The sequence below is a fragment of the Gobio gobio genome (assembly GCF_949357685.1).
Source record: "Gobio gobio genome assembly, chromosome: 13".
Lineage (NCBI taxonomy): Eukaryota > Metazoa > Chordata > Actinopteri > Cypriniformes > Gobionidae > Gobio > Gobio gobio.
Window position 1 is genome coordinate 38,777,084 of NC_137106.1, and position 19,394 is coordinate 38,796,477.

Here is a 19,394-nt window from a genome sequence, read left to right on the forward strand (position 1 = left end):
ACCTGAAGGGGTTAACCAATGACCATATTTAACCCATAATTATTATTGTTGTGCTTTTCTTGTTCAAATGAATGCTAACCCTCTTTCAAATTGTAAAACATTCTAAATGGCTTTAATTTGGACCAATACGTGTTTTTAAGTGGTCAGATGGGGCTATAAATCATAGCTTGAAAGTATAAGAAAATAACTTCTGTATTGTTGTATACGTTGTATTGAATTCGACCCACAACATGAAAATGCATGTTTTCTGCAGGATGTCCAAACAGAGATTCCCTACCACCTGCTGCACCTGAAGGTGGAACTGGAGAAGAGTCGTCTGATGACATCACTGCAGGAGTGTCAGACTGAACTGGCCCGTGAGAACCGCAGTCTGCCCAGCATGGGCAGCGAGAGGTTAATCAAAGAGCACAGGGTGAGAGCGGCCTGCATTAAACCTTCTTTAAGTACTGTTTTTTTCCTTCGAAATAGGGAACGCTTACGTTGGATATTTTTTATATAGATGTTTTTTAAGGAAAAGGGTCCTCATGCTCTTTGTGAGAAGCGGTTACAGCATATGGAGGAACTTAGCTTGAAGCTTCCAGAGAGTGAACAAGCCCGCCAAACTTTGGAGAACTCTAGGGCGGCGTTTGCAGAGGTCAAAGAGGACATCGACGGCACACATCAGAAACTAATGCAGCACCCTGATAAGTGGAAGGAGTTTAATACCAGGTGAACCTTTGGTCTTCTCTATTGAATACTATTAATTGGTTTAAAAGACAATTAATATTCAGTAATATTATCGATTTAACAGCATTGACACTCTCGGACGTGTAGCAAATTAGTTTAAAAGGGAAATACTGTATGAATAATTAATCATAACTTCTTATAATTAATTATTCATGTTTGGATCAGTTAATATAATTAACTTGATGTGGCTGAATTAATATTACAATCAATTAATCTGTTTGTCCAGCGATCACTCAGTATTGGTCATCTATCAACATCTATCAACAAAAAATGACTCTTTCTTAGCGTGTAGTTGTGATCACATCCTTTAAGGGACTTTGTCTGCAAGCAGTGAATCAACAGAATCAATACTTGTGTGTAGACATGTGCCAGTATCCGGTAATATGATATACCGCAATAATGAACATGCACAATATTGTTATCGTGGGCACTTCAAAAAAACGTGAATAATTATTTATTTCGAATTATTCCGATTTTTAGAATGCATATTAAGAATACTTTACCCATCAACCGTTTAAAATGAACAACACGTCAAAGAGAAACGCGCACTGATGTAAACAAACTATGCATGAGCCGAGCACATGGCGGAACGAGTGAAGGACATGCCCTGAATGAAACACACATTCACTCTCTGACAGCAGAGGGCGCTGACGGAACCATAGATATGTATACGTAGATGCCCCATTAGCGACTGTTTCTATGGGCCGCTATACGTTTGCCGTCCGCCATTTTCGAACGTGATAACGCACTTCGTCGCGAATATCGTCGCAAACGCACTTTTGTGAACATTCAAATCTTGGATATCTTTGTTTTGTTTTTTTTTGTTTTTTTTATACTGTGAGTGACGACAGCATCTGAAGTGTTGACCGTTTTAAAATGGCGGCGCGTCGACGTGCCTGGAGCGGTCGAATGAGGCATCTACGTTTACTAGATATTGTTTGAATATGTTCTGATTGTTGTTCAGTCACACACTTAACAATAAGGCTCTATTATTTAACATTAGTTTATTAATTAACAAACTGACAATGAAAAATACTTCTAAAGCATTTATTAATCTTAGTTAAATGTAAATTTCAGCAAAATAATAACATATTATTAAAATCAAAAGTTGTAACTGTATTATAACACTAACAGGTGCTTTTTTTTAAACTAACATATCAAAGAATATAACTGTAAAAATGTAGCTATTCGCTCTTTGTTAATGTTAATGCATTAACTAGTGAGACCTTATTGTAAAGTGTTACCTATTGTTCTTTATAATTCTTTAGCACTTTAATCTGTTTTAAATATTTGTTTACTTTATACAGTTTTGTGTATTGCTTTATTGTATTTAAAATGTTTGGTTCTTTTTGTTATAAGAACGTTTTTAAACCGGTTATAGTATGACAACACTTTTTTTGCAACGAATTTCAATATCGTGATAATACCGTATACCGTGATAAAAGCTTCAGCAATTAACCGCAACATGAAAATTTGATACCGGCACATGCATAAAAGTTTTAGTCACAAACACATAACTAATCTAAAAAAACATTACACACAACTCACACATACATGTACTGAGCATTACGTGATTTGTGTCATGTGCAGGTGCGATGGATTGCGTACAAACCAATAGGGTGTCGGAATGGTATATGTATATACTTCTCATCCAACCCCAATCAAATTCACTCTATCCTGATGGCGCAATTTTTCTGGATAGTTTTTTTTTTTTTTTTTTTTGAACGATGACAAGCCGGAATGAAAACAAGCTGAAATGAAATAGGAGTAACAAGGCTATTTTTAAAATTTAAGGAGTAGAAAGTACAGATAATTGCGTGAAAATGTAAGGAGTAGAAGTAATAAGTCGGTTGAAAAATACTCCAGTAAAGTATAGATACCCAAAATTTCTACTTAAGTAAAGTAACGAAGCACTTCATTTGTACATCATTACTTGACACCTCTGTACATAAAGGCTTTAAGTAAAGTGTTACCGAACTTTGCAACATTGATAAAGTTATTGACCTGAATTGAAAAACACATTGAACTAAATTGAGCTGAATAACAGCAATATTATCTTCTGTAGAGCTTACAACAATATTATCTTCTGTAGGGCTTACAACAATATTATCTTCTGTAGAGCTATCTTACAGTTTCGTATTTGATGAAATTTACAACATTAGGACTTTAAGACTTTGCAACAATCTGTATTGTATTGTATTGTACAAAGCACTATTTAACTAATTTTAATAAATGTAATTTAAGCGTATAAATAAAACGTGACTTGACTATTGTACTGTCTATTTTTATAAAGTGCTGTATGATATAAATGAATTTTAATTCATACTATATTAATTCTATAATTCATTTGTATCGTTAATCATTAATAATGACTTTTTTTGTGTTTGCAGGTTCTCTGAACTCTCTGCTTGGGTTACGTCGAAGGAAAGTCAACTCAGACTTCTGCGAAACAGAGCTGGAGACCCCAGCAAGTTCGGACAGGTCAAATCCACAATCGAGGTGAGTAATAAAGATGGAAAAGAAATGGAAGTGTAAAGATAAGTGTGTCAGCTGTGTGAAATTTTGACCAATTGTCCCTTCATGAATGGCAGAGTCTGAGAAACGATGCTGAACTGCAGGAGGGGAATGTGAGCTGGTTGAGGACGCGATTGGCCGCTCTGATAGAGGTTTGCACAGAGAGTGAAGCCCAGAGGCAGGGATCCGCCCTCAGAAAACTCTCCACTGACTTCAAGGGTCTCCTCACGTCTCTTTCTGAGGTAATAGATACTCATTTTAAGAGCCATAGATCAAAATAATCTGCCATGTAAGAAAAAAATCTTCGTAAATCAGCTGTTAGGTGCTTTGGATGACAAAATTATGTGTTTTCTAAAGTGTTTTGCAGCACTTGTGCCTGGTTAGGCTTTTATCAAGAACCTAATAACAACCAACAAACTATCTAAAATTTGAATCACAGAGAGAAATAAAATAAAAAAATAAAAAAAAATTAATAGAAATAGTGCTACTGTGCCTTTAAGACGTCTGTTTGAAAAAAAAAACTCCCGTTTTCCATGTTATGATGCCTTTAAATATTTCAATAATAATAGATGTTTGTATGTGTGTGCTGTAATAGTCAGAGAAGGTCGTGCTGGCGGTGAGCGACTGTGTGCAGTTCAGAGAGGAGGTGAAAACTACACTGGATGAGTTGACACAGGGTCAGCAGGAGCTGCAGTCAGAGATCGGCAAGATTTTGGACTCTGAGTCTGTCAGAGAAGCTCAACAACTGCTGATGCTTTATCAGGTACCACTCTCACTGAATGAATCACAGCCCTGATATAATGAAGCGGAAACTCATATTTATATCTAACATTCATGTGCTTTCCTAATGCGCAGCAACAACTGAAGCGTCTCCGGCAGAAGAGGAAGGAAATGCAAGAGCAGATAAACCGTGGAAAGCAGCTCCAGATGGAGGAGAGCCTGGAGGAGAGCTTACAGGAAGATCTGAACAAACTAGAGACCACCTTGAGCAAAATGAATCAAACCACAGAGTCACAGGAAAAGAACCTGGAGGTGAGCATGTTCAAGTCAAATAAAATAAAATAATATAAAACCTATATATTTTACATTATAATATTGGTAGCACTTTATTTGACAGTCCAGTTCCCAATATACATACTAGGGATGCAACAATACAGTTAGTCCACGGTTCAATACATACCTCGGTTTTTTAACCACGGTTTTCGGTTCGGTTCGGTTCTGATGGCTTGTCACATTAGTTTTTTACTATTCTATTCTTTGGCGACAGGAACAGCAAGAGGTCAAGGAGAAAAAAATAGTATTTTTTTTATTGCAATACTCTTTCTTTATTTTACTTAAAAGACTTGAAAAACCTTACTTAAACTTAAAACTTTACTTTAAAAAACCCTTGTACACATTCCTAGTGTATTGTATAATATAAAATAAATATATATATATATAAAGATTTACACTGGCAGCTCAGAGCTGTACAGCAGCATTTAAGTATGAAATAGAATGAATAAATGTAAAAATAAAACATTACATAGACTTCACTATAAAATATACATTGATTCTTAGTAAAGCTGTTAAAGTTTTTCAGTCATGAGCAGTGAGGGATTTTCTCTTTGTCTTTTGTTGTTTCATTAACATTAAAGGGATAGTTCACTCATAAATTTTAATTCTGTCATCGATTATTCACTCTCACGTTGTTTTAAACCTGAATAAAGTTCTTTCTTCTGTTGAACATAAAATATATTTTGAAAAATGTTGGAAACCAAACAGTTGCTGGTCCCTATTGTAGGAAATAATAATATGGAAGTCAATGGCTACCATGAACTGTCTGGTATTCAGTTGTCTGTGTTCAACAGAAAAAACTAATACAGGTTTGGAACAACATTAAAGTGAGTAAATAATGACATCATTTTAGAGGTGAACTGTCCCTTTAAGGACAGCATGTTCACTAGGCTGCGCTGCTCTCAATTTAAGACCTGCACGCATCTAATATACAGACACACGCTGATTTTACTTTCACTTTAGACATAACCGACTGTGTTTATGTTAACCTTGTGTGTATTTGACAGTATTACCGTAGTAAGACTACTTAGTCCAGTAATCACGTGTTTCACAGGCTTTTAGAGCGCACGCTCAGAAAAGCGCATGTTAAAACAGTGCGAAATGTTTAACCGGCAAGGCTAAAACGCTTGTAAATAATGAACTTTTGTGATTGTCAATAACTATAGTGTTCTGTGAGTATAACTCTACCTCTAACGTGTGATGTGAATGTATGTTGCGTTGTTCAGTATTGGGATGGAGGCAAATGATAGAATGTGTAGAAAATAATTAATTCAAGGCAAAATAAAAAAAAATGCAATTCACAAGTGCGTATTGAACCGTGAATGCCGTACCGAGCGGTTCAATATTATATTGAGAATTGTGGCATCCCTAGTACATACTATGTACTTATTATAGTAATTACAATAACTGGGTAATAAATAGGTACTAACCCTAAACCTAACCTTAACCCAGTGCACGTACTGTAAAATAAAGGGATTTTTATATTATATATATATATATATATATATATATATATATATATATATATATAATATGTATTAGGGCTGTCAAGGGATTCAAATGTTTAATCTAATTAATTACACAATGTGCCGATTAATTAATCGAATGAATCGCAAATTAATCACACATAAAATTTGGCTGAAAAATTACTCCCAAAAGAACATTTTAAGTCGTCAAATAGACATTACAAAAAGTAGCTTCAGAAAGAAATATTTTTGAGTGAACTATACCTTTAATGTTTGTTTTTATTAATATGGAAAAAATTAATTATTTTTAATGAAATTATCCTGCGGTAAATGTCTAATAAATGTCTAATTGAGCAAGTCATTGAGTCATTCATTCATTTGATGTCTAAAACAACATGTTCATTATTGTGGTATATCGTATTACCGTATACCGGCACATGTCTACACACAAGTATTGATTCTGTTGATTCACTGCTTGCAGACAAAGTCCCTTTTTTTTGTCTAAAACAACACAATATTAACTTACTTATTTATTTTATTGGTAACACTTTACAACTTTACAACACTTTGTTGGGGTAACGCATTACAAGTAAAGTGAGTTATCTAATCAGATTACTCAATTCAAGTAACGAGTAAAGTAATGCATTACTTTTACATTTACAACAAAACATCTCTACTTTTTCAAATTAGCAATGAAATTTACTTTTTTATGTTCAATATATTTTAAAGAATAACGGTGTTAAAGACCAATTTTACACAAACTATTTCCCACTGATTATTCTGTTTAATTTGGAAATCATATTACATTCAAAGTTAAATGTGTTGTGAATGCAGTAGCATGTTGGCTTTTGTGATCGAACAGATAAAATATTTTCTGGTTTTGAAACAATGTTGATGAATGTCTCTCTGTGTTGTCAGGTGACCCTAGCTGCTTGGCAGGAGTTTGACAGTCAGCAGGCAGCAGTGAGGGAGTTTGTGGGTAAGGTGCGATCAGTCACGGAGAGAGAGATGAACTTCAGCAGTCCAGACAGTCTCAGCACAGAGCTGGAGCAGGCCAAGGTGAGAACAACACCTGATCTCCACGGGCTCAGTGTAATGAATCACCTTTAATTAAACATGAGCATCTTTATTTTGAACACAAAAGAGCTGCTAGAGCTTTTACAATGCAAATCCTCGTTAGAAAATGCTCTGGCAATAAAATTGATTATGCCTCAGCCAGTATGCACTCAACTGTAGCCTAATAAACTAAATTCTTTTTTTGTTTTAATTGTTTATTGTGATTATTCTATTTCACAAAAACAAAACACAGTGTCACATAAATGTTTTCTTCATCTGTTGCTGTCATTCCTGTAGGATCTCTTGAAACAGAGTGAAACAGAGACCAGACAGGTGGACACTCTTCTCAAGAGGGCCGTGGAGATCCAACTGGGCCCCAAAAATCAGTCTCTCCTCCAGGATCAAGCACGTGCTCTGAGTGAGCAAGTGGACAAAGTTGAGACTGGACTCAAGCGAGAGTAATACCCTACTTTATTTTATATTTATTTTTATTTCATAGACAGATGCATTAAGAGTTATCTATAAATGTATAATGAAACTATAATATCATGATTACTGTCTTGATTTTTCAGTGTGAAGACTTTGGAGGGGATGAAAGATCAGTGGGGTTCTTTCGGGAGTGAGTTTGAAGCATTTTCCACATGGATAACAGAGAGAGAAAGAGAAATGGATGCATTGAAAAGCTCCAGCACACCGTTGGACCAGCAGATCTGTACCGTAAAGGTGCAATAATACATATATCTCTAAATAAATGAACAAAGTGTCTTTTAGAAATGCTTGAAATGACTGCATGGCTTCGGTATTTATTTAAAACCTTTGATACTTTTTTATAAAGAATAACTTATTTGAATTAAGTATATATTTTATTGCATATTTATGATGGGTAGACGGTCAGAGAAGGTCTGCAGGAGAGGTCAGAGGTCCTGTCCAATCTGGAGGAGAAGTCTCAAGCGCTGGTCCAGTTTGTGTCCTCTGGCGAGTCTGCACGAATCAAAGCCCGCCTGACACAGATTGGCAGATACTGGGAGGAGCTTAAGGAGAGTGTGGAACACCTGAATGGACAGTTGGAAGAGAGCTCCTGCCACCAGATGAAGTTTAATGACAATCTTCAAAAGGCATGTTTGAACATGTTTACTACAGTCTTATTAAAGTCGTATGTTGTCTAATGACATTTTATCCTTTTAAAAGGTACAATCAGAGGTTGAAGATATCCAGAAGAAACTTGACAGCCCTGTCACTTCCTGTGTGTCTTCATCTGAGACCTACAAAACTCTACAGAGTCACATGGTATGATGCCTGCATGTAATTGTAAACATTTCTGATTAAGGGTGTGTTCACACTTGTAGTTTGGTTCTCTTGGTTCTTTTGGTCCAGACCAAAAAAAAAAGAAAATTATACATTTAGTTCGGTTCACACTGTCACTTTTAACACTGAACCTAAAGATACGAAACTGTAATGTTTTCTGCAAGAAGACGGTGGTTTTGACACCTGTACCAAACTGTGATGGGCAAAGTAGCTCCTATGATGAGAAAAAACAGGTATGCTTGAGCATTTTGTCCTTTTTAGGGGTCGCATCTGGTGACATCACATCCTGATTTTGGTTTGCTTAGATGTCTTTAGTCTATGTTGGGTTCATATTTCAGTTGAATCAAACTAGTTTGTTTGAAATGGGAGGTATCTGTCTGCTTGTTTGGTGCGCACCATGGCACTTATTTGAATAAACCGCACTAACAGATCAATCGCACCAGAGGTCGTTTTACTCAAACCAAAATTGTCAAGTGTGAACACACCCTAATTTGCACCAATTCAGTCTGAATAAGTGATTTGTTTGGTTTTCAGGATATGCTCCAGTCCCTGGAAAAGCTGAAGGCCACCCTGCTGTCTCTGTGTGCTGGCGCCCGCAGGCTCAGCGAGAGGGAGAAGGCAGAGAAAGCCGTGGCAGCCCTACAGCAAAGTTACGAGCAGTGTTTAAAACAGGCCAAGGAGAAACAGAACCAAATGGAGAGCCTTCTGTCACATTGGCAAAAGTATGATTATTTTCACTGTTGGTATCTAATGTATTTGCTCTTAAATCCTAAAAAATCCCTTTGTATGAGTAGATATTCCTTATTTAGTTATTTATTAAAATCTTTTGCTCGTTTTGATTGTTTCAGGTATGAAAAGGATTGGTCTGCCTTGCAGTCATGTCTGGAGAGATGCGAATCCGTATCCAGCTCTGACACACAGTTCCTTCCGGTTGACAAACTAAAGATCGATGGGGAACTACTGGAATTGAAAGTAATAAACTAGAGATAGAACATGAAACAGCATCCGCAATGCATTGTACTTCAATAGCGTAACTTTTGTCTATGTGCAACAGAATATTTAGCAAGAAATACTGAAAAGCAGGGGTTCATTTTATTAATTGGGATTTATTTAAATTGTGAAATATAGGCTTATTAATGGTTAATGTTAGTTTTTTGTTTCTGCCCATGCTGCCTTGTTTGAAAAGCGAAGGCAGAAAAAGTTATAAGATCATATATTGATAAAGACTAGGGAAAATAAAAACATTTTTACGTTCAACTTTTTTTACTGTGTAATTGTAACGATGAGTGTGGAATGAGCAGACAAGGAAGCGGATCTAAGCGCAGGAACATTTACTGAGAAAACAATACAAACGTACAACGACTGACAAAACACAGGTGGAACACAAGCACTATAAATACAAGGTAACAAGGGGGCGTGACAGATAGGAAACACCTGGCGAACTAAATCAGCATGAAAAACTACAATGAACTACAAATCAAAAACACACAACAGGAAATTATGTAAAAGTCCACAAACACACAGGGAATATGTGACAGTAATGTTGCTGTTTGAGCATGAAATGAAGTCACTCCAAAGCTAGTTATTCTCTATATCAGTGCGCACTGTTTCTGAACTCCTTTCTGAATTTTTTTCTTGGAACAAACACGTAACAATATTCCTCATTTAAATAATTCCCGCCAAAGGCATACGGAAAATAAAAAGGGGAGGCCTGGTTGAGTTGCGCTAGTAGTGTGTTGAAACTCGCAGTTATGGAACATTCAAACCTATTTTAGTAGACCTAGTCTTAATATGGCCTCTTTATGAAAGTAATTAATGTCAATTTCAATTTGTTTCTAAAATGTCTTAAATATTGTTCTTTTAAAGCACCTACAGAGTGAACTTCAGTCTCTGGAGTCAGTTTACAACAGGCTGGTGGCCCAAACACCAACTCTTTACACCACTGCATCGGATGAAGGTGTGAAAACACTCAAAGAAGACCTTGAACAGCTCGAGAAAAGATGGAAGTGTCAGACCACAGCTATACCTAACAGGTCAGGCATAAGTACTGTATAAGTATTTGCTGGCTAAATTCTACACTTTTATTGTGTTTTACAGTATATTTTTCCTATGTTCTTTTATAATGGTTTCTTGCATTATGAATGTTAGAGTATGTCTAATATTGTACATCAAACTGTTTATTACAGAATCCAAGTTCTTCAGGAGCACCGTTCTCAGGTGGAACAGTTTGATCAGGCCCTACAGAAGTTCTTCAAATGGGGAGAGTCTTTCCTCTCATCTTTACATTCATTCTCTAACGTTGATATAACTGATCTTCAACCTTCCACCAATGATATCAAGGTACGTTCCATTATGAGAGCCTCCATTCAATGGAGAACAATATATTTTATCCTATTTATTGACATTCTCAAACTCAAATGATTTATTGAAAATGATTTATTGTTTTATGATCAATGTACACAAAAAAGTTTATTGTATTTAAAAAGAAGTGTTTAATGTGTTAAATTGAGAAACCTCGTAATTATATAATGAATAGAACAGAATATGTTATTTATTGGCAGTAAGAGAGATTGCAGGTTTTAAAGGTTGTAATGTTTTGTCCCACCAGAAGAGGAGAGATGACCTGCAGAAGCAAAGCACTGCAAGACAGAGTCTTCAAGAGCAAACAAAGGTCTTGTGTGACGTTTGTGAGCCTTCTGAGGTTCAGCACCTTCAGGGAAAGTGGGAAAACTCCTTGCAGCCGTACCTGGAGGCCCATCAGCTGGTTGATCTAAGAGATGAGAGTGTGGAGAAGCTAGAAGCCTTCCTACACACCCACAGTGTGGCGGCCGGCGTCCTTCAAGGCCTCAGACAGACTGTGGAGAGCGCTGGCAGTTGGGATAAAAGCCGCGTGGATGAGCTGCAGAGAGACCTGGAAGCCATTGTTCCTGATATCAGCCGCTTGGAAACGCTCGCCGTGAACCTGGACGGCAGCCTCTGTAAGGCTCATCTCCACCTGATCAATGGGAAGGAGACGCGCTCCTCATGCCGCTCATTGGCCGACTCCTTGAGTGTTGAGCTTGATGCTGTGAGGAACCTACTGGGCTCGAAGCAAAGCGAGGCTGAGGCTCTCGGTGCTCTTTGGAGCTCGTTCAGACAGCGTAAGGAGCAACTGCTCAAAACAGTGGAGGATATCGAAGAGAAGGCAGATCAACAGGGCCTGAAAGAGCCCAATGTACATACTTTACAGCAGAGGTATGGATTGTCCTTTTCAAAAGGGTTGTTTGTACATGTCTATGGCTGTGTTTATTGATATTCATCTTCTTTGTGATGTGTGTAGGCTTCGGTTCTTCAATCAGCTAGAAGATGAGCTCCAGTCCCACCAGCATGAGGAGCAGTGGCTCAGGGATAAAGGTCAACAGCTGGCTCACAGAGATGCTGAGTTGGGTGGTGAAGTACTGAGGGAAATCAGCCTGCTTCAGACCACCTGGGAAGACACCAAGAAACTCATCACTGAAAGGTGAGCTGCCAGGAAGGACCCATTGTACTGTTTTTGTTATATTTGATTGGTATTTGCCTATCAATCAATCAATCAATCAATCATGTCGGAACAATATTATGGACCTGTACAGAAAACAAGCAATTGCATTTAATGTTTAAATAATTAAAAACACAAGTCTTTAATGGGCACGTGGTGACTGATTTCTTAGTCACAACCGTTTCTGCATAATTTTGTTCCAGGCAAGAGCAGAGCAGTGCTTTGGTAGACCTCACGAAAGACTACCAGAGTCTGAAATCTTCAATAAACACGATATTGGAGAGCGCTGATGCTATAGCCGACATTAAAGCCGTCCTAAAAGACCAAGAGGACACACGGAGATCCTTGTTAAAGGTAAAACCTGCCAGTCTGCAGGCAGAATGCAAAATACCAGCTAGAAAGAGTTATAACTTTTACTATCCAAAGTAAACTTTAATGCTGGTCTTTAATTATATTTCCTTTCTGTAGCATGAAGCTGTAAAAGCAGAGATGGCCAGCAACCAGGATGTGCTAGAGCGATTCTCCAGTAAAGGAAAGAAGCTTTTAAGTGAATTAAACAAGATCCCCGATTGCGACACCCAGATTGTGAAGACCGAAATAGATGCCACAGTGGACCAATGGCTAGATGTGAGTTTGTCCAATGGCCAATTATTTAATCTTTCATTAAAAATAAATCTCATATAACAGAATCTAAGAGCCATTATTCTTCATAGGCTTCAGAGAAAATCGAGGACAATCTCGAAAGTCTCAAGAGGAGCTCTGCTTTGTGGGTGGAAATCTACCATATCAGTGGAGAAATTGAAAGCTGGTCCAACAGCTCGGTTATGGATCTTACAGATGGACTCAATAACTTCAACGATAGCCAGAAAACCGCAAATAAACTCTCGGAAGTCAAGGCACGTTCCAAACAGTGTACAGTTATAAAACCAGAGCAACAGTTGTGTAATATTTTATTCATTTTTATGTGTAGGTGGATGTTGGCCTAAAAGAAAAGAAGATTGATGCTTTACAAGAAAAAGTTTCAGAGCTGAAACAACTTGGTGGTGGCCACGATGTTCCTGCTAAACTGCAGGTAAGGGCAAGCTGACACTACACTGTAAGACTGTAATGTGCTCACACTACACAACTAGGTTTCTTGTCATATATCATTATCTTGTCATAGCAGCATGCATACTACACAATACAACGCTGACGAGGTGCACAAAGCAAACTACAAGACATTTGGTCAAGAGGCAGTCCCTCCATTTATATCATCTGCACTGAGTTTGGCTGGATTAGTTCCAACTTTTTGTTGCATTGCATGCACTACAAGATCACGTAACAATGATATCAAATAGGTTTGAAAATATTGCAGCGCCTGTGACTGCTCAAATCACGTTTCTGACCTGCGACCGCAACAGGCACCGATTTGGCCCTTGGAAATCTGTCTGTGACTCCAAAATCCAGCTAAAATTCGTGTAGTGTGAGCTTGCATTAAGTCTGATCTTCATTTGATCTCTGTTTGTTCTCCATTAGTTTCATTACCTGTACGCCATCTTCAAACCTTTGATTCTTTCCAGGTCATGGAGACGGACCTCCGAAGGAAAATTAGTAGCATCGAAGAGCTATGTGATCAAGCCAAGAGCAACCTCCAAGATTTCTGCTCTCAGAAGAAGCAGCTGGAAGATTTTCTCACCCGGATGTCTGAGTGGCTGATGAACGTTGAGAGATCTTTGGTGGATTCACCCTGTGAAACGGCTCCTGAAGAGATCTGCAGAGTAAAGGTACAAAAAGTGTGATTTCCTCTATTTTAAAGGAAACATGTCACGGTTAGCTAATCATTTCATATAGTTTTAAAAGCTCTAGGCAGGGGTCGAAAATAAGGACTGGCCAATTACCCAAGGCAAGATGCTTGGGACTTGTCTGACTATCACCAGACCAAGCTCAATTTAAGATTGAACATTGGTCTGGGGAGTCTGCTATGTATTTTCTACTGCACAAGTGGCGTGATCAACAGGCAACGACCCATCGCTTATCTATCCGTCATCGTGTAAAACCTGCCAATAGCGCGCCAGGTGGATAAGCCAGTCTGTGATTGGTTCCCACAGAAGTGTAACAGAAGCAGTAGTAATGAATGTACTGGTTTCCAGGGCGAAATCAAATCGCCGGCAGACCAGGTTGGGTTTACCCAGTCTAGCTTGGGACAGAAGTTGACAGAATTGATGGCATAAAACACAATCCTTTACAATCCTTGTAAACAGTCAGATGTGTGTCAGATTTGAGCATCAGGTCTTAAAGTGACAGCAGCCTAATAAACCTAATAATGTTAACAAAACGGCAAAAGACAAAAGGAAAATCACTCACAACTCTTGACTGAAAAACTTCTGTTGCTTTAATAAGGATTAATTTATATTTAAAGGGGACGTATTATGCCCCTATTCACAAGATGTAATATAAATCTCTGGTGTCTCCAGAATGTGTCTCTGAAGTTTCAGCTCAAAATACCCCCCAGACCATTTATTATACCATGTCAAATTTGCCCTTATTTGGGTGTGAGCAAAATGCGCCGTTTTTGTATGTGTCCCTTTAAATGCAAATGAGCTGCTGCTCCCCCCCTTTGATCCTTTACACGAGCTTCGGATACTCCATCAACGACAAAACAGGCGAATCTCCCCAAAATGTCAGAAATTACCAGTGGAGTCGCAAATCCAGCGTTGTACTTACCCTCGTTGGTGCAACAGTCATGCGTAAAAGGATTTGCGCAAATATATTTGTCTGGCTATCACCAGACCAAGCTCAATTTAAGATTGAACATTGGTCTGGGAAGTGTGCTATGTATTTTCTACTGCACAAGAGGCGTGATCAACGAGCATAAATTAAATGACTCCGTACGCAATTGGATAGTCCTTCAACCTATCAGAGCACAAGAGGCGTGCTCAACGGGCTTCTCTATCCGTCATCGTGTTAAACCCGCCAATAGCGCGCCAGGTGGATAAGTCAGTCTGTGATTGGTTCCCGCAAAAGTGTAACAGAAGCAGTAGAAATGAATGTACAGGTTTCCAGATTGAGTTGCAGGGCGAAATCAAATCGCCGGCAGATCAGGCTGGGTTTACCCAGTCTACAAATATATAACATTTTACCAACATTCTTCAGCACATTTCCTTCAAAAATGAATTCAACCTCAGTGTCCTCAGTGGCTCGGATGCCGGGAGTCTATAGAGACTTGTATGTACGTTGGTACATCCGACAACAGAACATTTGTCATGTTTTTTGGCGCAGACATTGTAATACTCTAGCTAACGTTAGCTGATACAGCGAGTAAACAGAAATGGCGGTCTCTGTGCTTCTCACTCAGGGGTGTGTCTATGCTAAAACGGTAGATCATCAACAGGGATGGGGCTTCCCTACTCTGGTAGGGGAAAATATGAAACCGCGTTATGAGAGATTGATAATGATTGATGAGGATTATAAAAAAAGTATTGGGTGGATTTTTACTATCATAGGCTGGTTGTTTACACACACTGTGGACATATGTGTCCAAACACCTTATAAAAGTGAATTCTCCTTTAATTTATAGAGTGAAGACTATCCAGTTATTTTACATTTGATTCATTTTATTCAATTTCTGTAGAATTTCTTACATGAATACTATTGTTAATCTTAAAGCACTGTTTATTTCACTTGTAACTTTGTTCGATTGTATTTATTTGTGCTATTACTTGTAATTTGTTAATTTGTTCTTATTTTCTTAGTTTACTTGTTTTTAAAAATGTTTATATGAGTTAGACTAGTAGTTTTTTCGAGAATTGTGACATTTCAATGGTATCTAAAATGTTGGAGTCATAACAGCCTTATTTATTAAAATACAAGGTTACATAGGTCAAGAATCAAACATTTTTTATGTATAAAATTCATAGGAAATCCAAAAGGAGCTTCAAAACCAGCAGGCTAGCATTGACTCAGCCCGGGAAAGCTTGAACACGCTTTGCAGAAAATACCCCTCAGAGGAACTAGCTGGTTTAGGTTCCTCTCTGACCGACCTCATCAAGAAATATGAAACGGTCAATCAGCTCTGTGTTAAGAAGCTTGGGTCCATGCAGCATGGCCTCCAGCAGCATTTCAATGGTGAGAATCACTGTATTCCTGAATTAAAATGATCTTTCCTTTGATTGAAGGACAGACATGGTGGTAAGATGACTTACTGTCCTCTTTGTCCTCTTCTCTTCCCAGATCTTGTGAAGGAGTTTCATACATGGCTCTCTGGACAGAAAGACATTGTGAGAGAATGTGCCGACCATTCTGGTGACATGAGTGTGGTGGAACGCAAACTGCAGAAATTGAAGGTACTTCATCTTTCGTAACACCTCATCTTAACTGTGGACTTAGAGTGTCAAGTAATCTTTCTGACCTCACTGAGAAGTAAAATGCTATGTAAAATGGCAAAATCGCAGCCATATTTAGTGATAAAAATACAGCTATTTTGAGTGGGATTGTGGACCAGCGTGGGCGTCCTTAAAAATAGATAGCAAGCATCTGTTAAAATGTCTTAAAACAACACTTTTGATGATTGTGACTGGTTAGAAAAAAACATGGAGGAGCTAACTGGAAAATATGTCATTTTTTATTTGAGCTGTAGTGTACTATTAGATTTTAAAATTATCTTTATAATGATTTTTATTGTATAATAGCAAGACAGATTTGTATGAATAGTTGTGCTTTTCCTGTGGAAAACTATTTTCTATGCAAATACATTTCATGAAATGTCATTTATTTCCGTGATGTAAAGCTGAATTTTGAGCATCACTACTCCAGTCTTCAGTGTCACATGATCCTTCAGAAATCATTCTAATATGCTGATTTGCTGCTAAACAAACATTTATTATTATGATCAATGTTGAAAACAGTTGTTGCTTCATATTTTTGTGGATACATTTTTCTTTCTTTAACAAAAATGATGTAAAAAACATCATTTATTTAAAATATTTACAACATTTAAAACATTATACATGTCTTTAATGTCACTTTGGATCCATTTAATGCAGCCTTCCTGAAAAAGCCTTCCTTTTTTTTAAATGGTAGTAAATGTCTCAGTTTCTCCTTCAATGAAAGTCTGTGGGATTTTTTTGCATGTTTTATCCATGGTACAAACAAAGTAGATGGCTTTTGTATGTTAAACACTTAACACTCATTGTGGAGTCGTTTGTCTGTCTTACAGGGAGCTCTGGAGCGGGTGGATGATGGAGACAGCCGTCTAACACTGGTGTGTACAGAAGGCGAGAAGCTTCTTCTACACCTCCCCAAAGCCAGCGCTGGCCAGGTTCAGCAGAACCTCTCCTCCATCCAGCAGGACTGGGACAGCTATGTGGAGCAGTGTAAACAGAACCAGCAGAACCTGGAAGACAGCGCCAGTCTGCTCAGCGGGTGAGAACTTAACAGCGGCTTCACATTGCAACTTGCTGGGTTAAATATTTGACTGGCAGATATATTTCCTGGATAAACGGCTTTGCTGTGGAAGCGAGGACGTAAGTTGGCGGGGGGTTATTTGGCACAAATGCTCTGAATTGAAATCTGTGCTGTGTCTTTCTAGCTTTGAGAGCTGTCTGCAGAGGTTGACACGCTGGCTGGAGCGCATGGATGTGAGGATGAGCACAGAGCTGCCCGAGGGGAGACACAGCGATCAGGAGAAAGTGACGCTGGAGCGTGTGGAAGAATTCCAACATGAAGTGCTTAAAGAGAGGTTAGAATATGTTAAACTGACAAATATCAAACTGTCTTCTGAATGGATATACATTACACATACATTATACATACATATATATTACTCTAAGTAATGTCCAAAACGTAGTATCTCAGGCACTTTTTGGGATTTTTCACCTCTTCATGACGGATCGCTTCCTGTATTTCTCAGTTGTAAGTCGTAAAAGCGTCTGCTAAATGAATAAATGTAATGTATTTCAGAAATGTACATATACAAATCACACAGTTAGCTAACAATGTATTAATTTAAAATAAAATGCAGAACTTTGAGGATTTGTAAAAGTCCGAAATACTTCATATATGTATAATACACACATGAGTGAATAAATAAATACATATTAATAATAACAAATTATTTATTTTATTTTCTTAATTTAAAAGTGTTTAGAATTTAAAAATTTAATTTAATTTTGCAGGGAAATATGACCTAACTGACATGTTTTTAGTTGGCTTTATGTTTTGTTTTGTTTTTTTGCATTGTGAAATGATTTTCATGATAATTAAACATATTTTTTATGGGAAATGTGTAAATGTGACCTGAGCATGTTTTTGTGATTATTTACAGGTCTAATATTGACATTTTATAATATATGATATAAAGAATTTTAAGGAATTTTTGCAATAATTTTTTTAAAATATAATACAAATATATACAATTATTTTATATTTACAATTATACAATCTCTTCTTCTGCAGGGACTCTTTTGAGAGTCTGTGCCAGGAGGCTCAGGCTCTGAGTGAGGGGGGTCACGGCAGTGGGGCGGAGCTGCGGGCGTCTGCACAGCTGCAGCTGCAGCATCAGGCACTTCTCAAGGCGGCGAGGGAGAGGCTGCGCGTATGTCAGCTCAGTCAGCAGGAGCAGCACAACTTCGAGGAGACGCTGCAGAGCACCTGGGGATGGCTCAGCGGTGTACAAGAGCGCCTCAATTCACTCAACAGCACCAGCGGGAATAAAGAGACCCTGGAGAAGAGACTGGGCCTGGTTCAGGTCAGAAAATAGAGTCATGCATCTATTTGTAATAGTGCTGACAAGCCCTTTTTTTGAAATTCCTCATGCAATATTTTTACCTTTCACAATTTTCTGCAATCAATTAAATTCAAAGTCTTTGTCAATCATTATTATATTATATATTAATGATATTAAAAATATAATATATATATATATATATAAAATAGAATAAAATAAAATAAAATAGAAATAAAATATATTATTATACTATTAATATAAATATAACCACCAAGCCTATTGTTTTATTTTATTTTATTACTAAACTATTGTCTTGTTAGTCAATAATGCACTTTTTTTTTTTTTTTAGGATTTTTAAAAATGATATATAATCGTTGATATTTTGATGATATTCTTTCAGGACATTTTGCTAATGAAGGGTGAAGGGGAAGTGAAGCTCAACATGACCGTAGGGAAGGGAGAACAGGTGCTGAAGAATTGCGGTAGGGATAAACAGGATGTTATCCGCTCTCAGCTCAAGAGTCTAAAGGATTCCTGGGCCAATATCCTCATGACTGCCATGAGCTGTCACAGGTGAGTGTTCATGTCTCCTCTTAAGAAACCCCATGGTAACTTTGCAGAATTATTAAATAATAATAATTTGCGATGCAGTCGTCTGGAGTGGACCGTAGCTCAGTGGGGCAGTTTTCTGGAGAGTAAAGCTCAGCTACAGCAGTGGATGGAGATGGTGGAGCAGGAGGCCGGAGTGGCTCTGCCGCAGCAGCCCGGGCTGAAAGAGAAAGCCTCACTGCTGGAACGCCTACGGGCCATCCAGGCTGATGTGGAGGTCCATTCGTCGGCATTGACCCGCCTGAATGAGAAAGCCACAGAACTCTATGAGAAAACAGGAGACCAGGCATTCGCAGAAGGCCCGAAATCTGAGTTTAACACCCAGTTTACCAACATCACAGCTGTCATTAAGGTGAAATATTTGTAATTTAAATATAAACATACAATTTAAACCACTTCCTGTAAGTCACTCAGATAAAATATGAATTGTAGAAGGGTTGTCTTT

General features: G+C 37.9%; 1 protein-coding gene across 6 annotated transcripts in view; it reads left to right on the forward strand.

Annotated features, from left to right (window-relative positions):
- syne1b (spectrin repeat containing, nuclear envelope 1b) overlaps positions 1-19,394 on the forward strand; it is a 199,198-nt gene that overhangs the window by 47,757 nt on the left and 132,047 nt on the right. For all 6 annotated transcript variants that reach the window (XM_079833876.1, XM_079833877.1, XM_079833873.1 and 3 more), the window contains 29 exons: positions 254-412; positions 500-708; positions 3,117-3,225; positions 3,318-3,482; positions 3,836-4,003; positions 4,096-4,272; positions 6,678-6,818; positions 7,113-7,273; positions 7,388-7,538; positions 7,703-7,930; positions 8,004-8,102; positions 8,655-8,842; positions 8,969-9,092; positions 9,987-10,153; positions 10,307-10,460; positions 10,729-11,354; positions 11,440-11,619; positions 11,841-11,991; positions 12,106-12,264; positions 12,351-12,533; positions 12,608-12,709; positions 13,197-13,400; positions 15,534-15,741; positions 15,847-15,959; positions 16,832-17,037; positions 17,204-17,353; positions 18,070-18,361; positions 18,741-18,913; positions 18,992-19,301. In XM_079833876.1, the coding sequence (XP_079690002.1) occupies positions 254-412; positions 500-708; positions 3,117-3,225; positions 3,318-3,482; positions 3,836-4,003; positions 4,096-4,272; positions 6,678-6,818; positions 7,113-7,273; positions 7,388-7,538; positions 7,703-7,930; positions 8,004-8,102; positions 8,655-8,842; positions 8,969-9,092; positions 9,987-10,153; positions 10,307-10,460; positions 10,729-11,354; positions 11,440-11,619; positions 11,841-11,991; positions 12,106-12,264; positions 12,351-12,533; positions 12,608-12,709; positions 13,197-13,400; positions 15,534-15,741; positions 15,847-15,959; positions 16,832-17,037; positions 17,204-17,353; positions 18,070-18,361; positions 18,741-18,913; positions 18,992-19,301 (5,457 nt within the window). The remainder of the gene's footprint in view (positions 1-253; positions 413-499; positions 709-3,116; positions 3,226-3,317; positions 3,483-3,835; positions 4,004-4,095; positions 4,273-6,677; positions 6,819-7,112; positions 7,274-7,387; positions 7,539-7,702; positions 7,931-8,003; positions 8,103-8,654; positions 8,843-8,968; positions 9,093-9,986; positions 10,154-10,306; positions 10,461-10,728; positions 11,355-11,439; positions 11,620-11,840; positions 11,992-12,105; positions 12,265-12,350; positions 12,534-12,607; positions 12,710-13,196; positions 13,401-15,533; positions 15,742-15,846; positions 15,960-16,831; positions 17,038-17,203; positions 17,354-18,069; positions 18,362-18,740; positions 18,914-18,991; positions 19,302-19,394) is intronic.